The following is a 7,295-nucleotide window of genomic DNA, read 5'->3' as shown; positions in this document are numbered from 1 at the left end:
AACTCCTCTCGTCACGGTCATTTTGTAATTCCAAAACCACACAACAAACAAACACACGTCATGAAGGAGGTGTATAGAAAACTGTTTCCATTCTGTTTCTATGAGGAATTATATTTGACATTTCTGAACGTGAATATTGAATTTATTCTAAATTTATTATATATATATATATATATATATATATATATATATATATATATATATATATATATATATACACGTATATATGTGTGTATGTGTATATATATGTATATATGTTCATATATATATGAACATTGAATTTATGTTGAATTTATTCTCAATGAATGGAATTCCACTAAGAGTAAAAAGTTTCCCTGTTGCGTCCATATATATATATATATATATATATATATATATATATATATATATATATATATATATATATATATATATATATATATATATACGTATATATGTCTATATGTTCATATATATATGAACATTGAATTTATTCTCAATGAATGGAATTCCACTAAGACTAAAACATTTCCCTGTTGTGTCCATACGTATATATACATGTGTATATATATATATATATATATATATGCAAATCCACAAGTAACAGTATAAGTACAACAGGTTTATTCAGTGGATTGATTGGAACGCCTCATTGAAATTTTTTTACAGGACACGGACACAGTGACTGTCAAAATAAAAGAGAGACAGACACAGAGAGCGCAAGAGAGAGAGAGTAGAAATTGTAAAATAGAAATTCATGAGAAAAATAAATACTCAAGTCGAGTACAAATATCTAAAAGAAAGATGTAAAAAAAAAAAAATTCTTTGAGGGGGGGTGGGGGGGGGGGGTCTTTTTTTTAATCCTTCAATACTGTGCTAGCATGCTTTAGCACATTAGCTCCTAGTATCTGTTTCTCGTCTCCGTTCCGCCAACTCCAGATCAGCTTCGGCGCCACCAGCGACCGATTCAGCGACAACCACCTGTACCCGTCGTTCTTCCGGACGGTGCCCAGCGACCGGTGGCAGGTGGAGGTCATGGGCCTCCTGATGAAGGAGTTCGGCTGGAACTGGGTGGCGGTGGTGGGCAGCGAGGAGGAGTACGGCCAGCGGGGGGTGCAGCAGTTCACCAAGCTGGCAGAGAACATCTCCGTCTGCGTGGCCTACCAGGGCCTGGTGCCCGTGTACACCGACCCCAAACCCATGGTCAAAACCATCGTGGACAACATCGTAGTGGCCAACGTGGGCGTGGTGGTGGCGTTTGCCCTCGCCGACCAAGTCCGGGAGCTTCTGACGGAGGTTAGTGGCAGGAGGTGGGGGGGGGGGGGGGTCGGCCAAAGGGTACCAGAGTCCTCTGGTTCCGACTCGTCCGATTCTCTTCCAGGCCATCCGGAGGAACGTGACGGCCGTGTGGGTCGGCAGCACCAGCTGGGCCTTCAGCGCTGAGGTTACCTCCATACCCAACATCGAGACGGCCGGCACGATCATCGCGTTCACCGACAGGATCGGCACCCTGGACGAGCTCGCCGGCTACGCGGAGGCGCTGTTCGCCAAGATGGCCGAGGAGAGGCCCCTCCCGGGGACGGCCCCCCCCCACGCCGGAGGTCCTGGACCCGGACGACCCCTGCCCGCGGTGCTGGAACATGTCGCCCGCCAACGTCAGCCTGGTGACGGAACCCAACGTGCATCGGTCTGCCTTCAGCGTGTACGCCGCCATCTACAGCGTGGCGCAGGCACTGCACGACCTGCTGGGGTGCAACGCCACGGCGTGCCAGTGGGGGCCCCGCACCAAGATCTTCCCCTGGAAGGTGACCCCCCCCCCCCCAAACCCAGGGCACTCGCCTGCACCTCGACACGCGGCCGAGCTCAAACGTCACGTCGGACCTTCTTTTTCGCAGCTTTCGGAGGTCCTGAGGAAGACGTCGGTCGACATCAAGGGCACGCTCTTGAAGTTCGACGAGCACGGGAACCCCAACATCGGCTACAACGTGATCCAGTGGATCTGGGAGCCCAAACTGCACTTCAGACCGGTGGGGAACCTTCATGCACCGGCTGTCCCTCAACAGGTCCCTGATGGAATGGCACACCGCCGACTCTCAGGTGAGGTCTCCGGTGCCCCTCGGGCCGTTACGGGTCGTCGTCCCTCGACTCGTGAAGGTGCGCCTCACCCCGGCCGGTGTCTGCAGGTTCCTCTGTCCAGGTGTTCGGCGGCGTGCGGACCGGGTCAGGTCCGCAGGGTCAAAGGTTTCCACTCCTGCTGCTTCGACTGCATCGACTGTTTGCCCGGAACTTACCAGGCGAATAAAGGTCATGAGGTTTTTTTTTTTTTACACACATCTGTAAAAAGTGCCGCATCCTGTCGTTGCCCCTTGACTCCCTCTATTGTGGATTCATCATATTTATTATAAGCTGGAATGTTTAACATTCTTTGAGGTTTACACTTTAGTTTGTTCTGTTTATTTGTTTTAGTGGCAGGGGGGAAGAACGTCGACGTATCTACCCGGGGTCAAGGTTAAACATTTGTCTCGTTGATTTGATCCGAGGCTTCGTTTACGTGACAACGAATACGAGTGTATCTGTCTTTACTTTCGAGGGGTCTGGAATTGGCTGGGGGGTTTTTTTATATGTGACTTTTGCTACACTTCTGCACAGTTCGATGTTTTTAAGCCTGAGTTTTACTGCCCTGAGCTCAGGCTCACAGGCTCCTTCATTCTGCCCTGCGCCTCAGTAGTTAGCGACTGCCAGCCAGCAGGCGGCGCTACGCCCCAGCACACAGGCTCATTGAGCGTCTGCGACATTGGGGACGGGGTGCAGACAACGATGGAATCCCGACAACACACCGTGTGTGCATATCAATCATTTTTATAATTAGTGAGGAGATCGCTGAGCCTTCGATAAATATCATATTCCAGGCGTATATAAAAATATAAGCTGTTTACATACATGTACATGTACTCACAGCATGCAGAGCGCTTGCCTGTGAGCCTGTGAGTTTGAGCTCAGGGCAGTAAAACCCAGACTTTACAGCTTTGAATTTTTCAAAGCAGAAGTGTCGCCAAAGTCACGTGTAAAAAAAAAAAAATATATATATATATATATATATATAGCCAATTGTGAAACCGGTGAGTCGTCTGTATTTTCAGCACTTGTATTCGAATACGTAGACTTTTCGTTGACAAATTCTTACCTTGAGACAGACAGATTGAGGTACAGACAAATAGCCTTGCCACAGTAATACCCACCATAGCCGTTCCCAAGATCCTGACTGTCCATTGGCTCCGAGTACAGCCGTGGTGTAAACAGCCTGGATCTCACACTCCCCCGGGTTTTCCCCTTTGACCCCCCCCCCCCCTAGAAGACATCCAGTGCACCCCCTGCCCCGACCGCCAGTGGTCCCACCTGCGCGACACCAACTGCACCGACCCCACCTTCCTCTTCCTCTCCTGGGACTCGTCCACGGCGCTGCAGATGCTCCTGGTGGGGGCGCTGGTGCTGGCGTGCCAGGGCTCGGTGGGGGTGGTGTTCCTGCGCCACCGGGCGACTCCCCTGGTGACGGCGTCCGGGGGATTCCTGAGCCTGCTGGCCCTGCTGGGCCTGACGGCGGCCTGCCTCAGCCTGATGCTGTTCCTGGGGAGGCCGTCGGACCTGGTGTGTCACCTCCAGCTGCCCCTCGTCTCCTTCTTCCAAACCGTGGCGCTCTCCATCCTCATGTCCGGCTCGCTGCAGGTGAGGCCTCGCGGGCTCAACGCCACCCGGGGGGGGGGGGGGGGGGGGACGTGTCAGAGTCGGGGCAGGAAGAACCCTTTCAGAGAAAAGTACCGGCTGGAAACTAGGCTACATTGGATTAAAGTGAAAACGCGAAGCTTTCGTTTCATTTTGGGTGTTTGTTTACCTGATAGAGGTGAGCCGAGCCACTGAAATCACAACATAGCATGAATGTCCGGGTTCACAAATTGTTAACGTATATATAGCGCTACATAGCCGATAACAACCAACAGCACCCTCTAGTGGCTCAATATGACTCATTCTTTAAAAAGGGTATCAGTGAATCCCTGAAGGTTTTTGTGGAATCATTTTTGGGATGGAAATGTATGTACAGGCACATTAATTTAATTTTCTTTTCTTTTCTTTTATTGTATTAAATGTAATTACATTTGTTTTCTTCACAATTTTCACTCAGTCATGGAAATCAATATTATATCTGAAAATAGGAAAAAAGTACGGAAGCGTATAGCATTTACATGAAAAAATAATCATCTTTATTAATTTTATCTGAATTAATGACAAGTATCTCAAAATCATGAGCTAAAAGAAAATTGGCTCTGTTTTTCTGAATTTATGAGATACTGTTTTCTGAAAAAATAAAAAAAATTGTCTGACGTGAGTGAAGGATGAGTTGGTGAAGCTCAGTAGTAAAAGCAGAGCCAGTTTTTTTTTCTCCAACAGTATCTCATAAAATCAAAGAAACAGAGCCAGAAAATTATAATTTATCTCAGCTCACAATTCTGAGATAATTATGTTATTGATTCAGAAAAACAGAGCCAATTTTTTCTTCAGAAAACAGTATCTCATAAATTCAGAAAAATGGTAAAAGAAAAATTATAATTTATCTTAGCTCATAATTCTGAGATAATTATGTCATTAATTCAGAAAAACAAAGCCACATTTTTTTCCTTCAGAAAACAGTATCTCATTGTCGGGGTTTGTGAACTCAATTGCACAACAGACAAGGAGCTCGGTTCAACAGTGTTTTATTCTCACAAAAAACACAGCCGAAGCAAAGTTGGGCAGGCAGAAGGTCGAAAACACACAAAAGCAACACGAGGGGAAAAAAGGTGGGTACGAATGGAACTGGCAACAAGAGAGGGGAACTAAATACACACACTAATGACAATGACGAACAGCTGTGATCAGGAGGAGGAAGCAGGAGAGCAGGGGGCGGAGCTAAGGGGAACACAGGGGCGGAGCTAAGGGGAACACAGGAGGGGAGGAGAGAAAGCAGAATCATGACGCTCATAAATTCAGAAAAACAGTAAATTTTTTATAGTTTATCTTAGCTCATAATTCTGAGATAATTATGACATAAATTGACAAAAAAAACAGAGCCAATTTTTTTATTTCTTCAGAAAACAGTATCTCATAAATTCAGAAAAACAGTACATTTTTAAAAATAATTTATCTTTGTTCATAATTCTGAAATAATTATGTCATAGATAAAAAACAGAGCCCATTTTTTTATTTCTTCAGAAAACAGTATCAGAAAAATTATTTCTGAAAATAATAGAAAATTATTTCTATTCAGAAAAATGGTAAAAAAAAATTATAATTTATCTTAGCTCATAATTCTGAGATAATTATGTCATTAATTCAGAAAAACAGAGCCAATTTTTTCCTCAGACAAGAGAATCTCATAAATTAAAAAAAAACAGAGCCACAATTTTTTTATTTCTTCAGAAAACAGGATCTCATAAATTCAAAAAATGATCAAAGAAAATATAATTTATCTTAGCTCATAATTCTGAGATAATTATGTCATTAATTCAGAAACACAGAGCCAAATCTTTCTTCAGAAAATAGTATCTGATAAATTAAAAAAAACAGAGCCAAATTTTTTTATTTCTTCAGAAAACAGTATCTCGTAAATTCAGAAAAATGGTCAAAAAAAATATAATTTATCGTAGCTCATAATTCTGAGATAATTATGTCATTAATTCAGAAAGACAGAGCCAAATCTTTCTTCAGAAAACAGTATCTCATAAATTAAAAAAAACTGAGCCACATTTTTTTATTTCTTCAGAAAACAGTATCTCATAAATTCAGAAAAACAGGCAATTTTTAAAATAATTTATCTTAGTTCATAATTCTGAGATAATTATATCATTAATTAAAAAAACAGAGCCGATTTTTTTTTTCTTCAGAAAACAGTATCTCGTAAATTCAGAAAAATGGTCAAAGAAAATATCATTTATCTTAGCTCATAATTCTGAGATAATTACGTCATTAATTCAGAAACAGAGCCCAATTTTTCTTCAGAAAATAGTATCTGATAAATTTTTAAAAAACTATTTTTTTTTTTATAATTTAGCTTATCTCATAATTGTGAGATAATTATGTCATAAATTCACAAAAAAACAGAGCCAATTTTTTTTATTTCTTCAGAAAACAGTGTATCGCTAATTCAAAAAAAATGTATCATTTATCTTAACTCATAATTCTGAGATAATTATGTCATCAATTCAAAAAAACAGAGCCAATTTCAATTTTTTCATGCAAATGCAATACCCTTCCAGAAAAAAGATCAAACTTTTCTTTTCAAATATTCTTTCATCGGAGAAATTTGACAAATGAAACAGTCTGAAATATTTAATCCTATACGACACGACTGTACCACTTATTTAACTCTCCAACCAGAGTTCTTCTTAATGCATCTGTATATATAATGTGATTTGTAAAACCTTCCATTTGTTTGATCGTTGGCTTTTGCTTTGCAGATATTCTTCGTGACGGAGTTCCCGGACACGGCGTCCCGGCACCTGCGTCTGATCCGGGGCCCGCTGGTCTGGCTGTCGGTGCTAGCCTGCTGCGCCGTGCAGGGCGGCCTCTGCGGCTGGTTCGTGCGGAACACCGTCACGCTGTCGCGCCACGTGGCCGACATGGACATCGACTTCGTGAGCCGCTTCCTGCCGTGTCCGCTGACGTCGCTGCTGGGCTTCGCACTGATGCAGGGCCTGAACGGCGCCATGGCGCTGATCTCCTTCATGAGCACCTTCATGGCGGTGAAGCCGCTGCACCAGTACAACCTGGCGCGGGACGCCACCTTCTCCACGCTGGTCTACTGCGTGGTCTGGGTCATCTTCATCCCATCTACATCGGCCTGCAGGACCGCCAGAAGGCCGTGGTGCAGGTCTACTTCACCCTGATGGGGATCTTCGGCCTCGTGGCGGCGTACTACTTCCCCAAGTGCCACTTCCTGCTGAGGAGGTCCGAGCTGAACAAGCCGGAGCACTTCCGCACCATCCTGGAGGGGGCGCCACCCCGGCCGGCTGAGGAGGAGCCCCCGCCCCCGTCCCCGCCCCAGACACAGGAGCAATAAGGGGGGGGGGGGGGGGGGGGGGGGGGGGTAGATTATTTCTTTATCTTTCTAGAACAGTGTTTGTCAACCACGAGTGCGCCGTGGGAAATTGTCCAGTTTCACCAAAAAAAATTTATGAAAACAAATAATTAATTATCTGCATTGTGGAGCGTCTGCGGATGTCTTGGATGTTTTGTGCTCTCCTATTGGACGAGCGGCTCAAAACATCCAAGATGTTTTGTGCTCT

General features: G+C 44.3%; 1 protein-coding gene across 1 annotated transcript in view; it reads left to right on the top strand.

Annotated features, from left to right (window-relative positions):
• Window positions 1-7,069, top strand: part of tas1r3 (taste receptor, type 1, member 3) — a gene marked incomplete at both ends in the record, with an annotated part of 9,395 nt that extends 2,326 nt beyond the window's left edge. The window contains 9 exon segments of the mRNA XM_080495332.1: window positions 919-1,275; window positions 1,361-1,546; window positions 1,548-1,784; window positions 1,875-2,014; window positions 2,016-2,076; window positions 2,163-2,283; window positions 3,332-3,702; window positions 6,468-6,831; window positions 6,834-7,069. Of these exon segments, the coding sequence (XP_080351458.1) occupies window positions 919-1,275; window positions 1,361-1,546; window positions 1,548-1,784; window positions 1,875-2,014; window positions 2,016-2,076; window positions 2,163-2,283; window positions 3,332-3,702; window positions 6,468-6,831; window positions 6,834-7,069 (2,073 nt within the window).
• Window positions 7,070-7,295: the final 226 nt, after the last annotated feature.

The sequence above is a fragment of the Blennius ocellaris genome (assembly GCF_963422515.1).
Source record: "Blennius ocellaris genome assembly, chromosome: 4".
Classification (NCBI taxonomy): Eukaryota; Metazoa; Chordata; class Actinopteri; order Blenniiformes; family Blenniidae; genus Blennius; species Blennius ocellaris.
The sequence above is the reverse complement of the archived record's forward strand: the minus strand, read 5'-3'. Positions and strand labels throughout refer to the sequence as shown.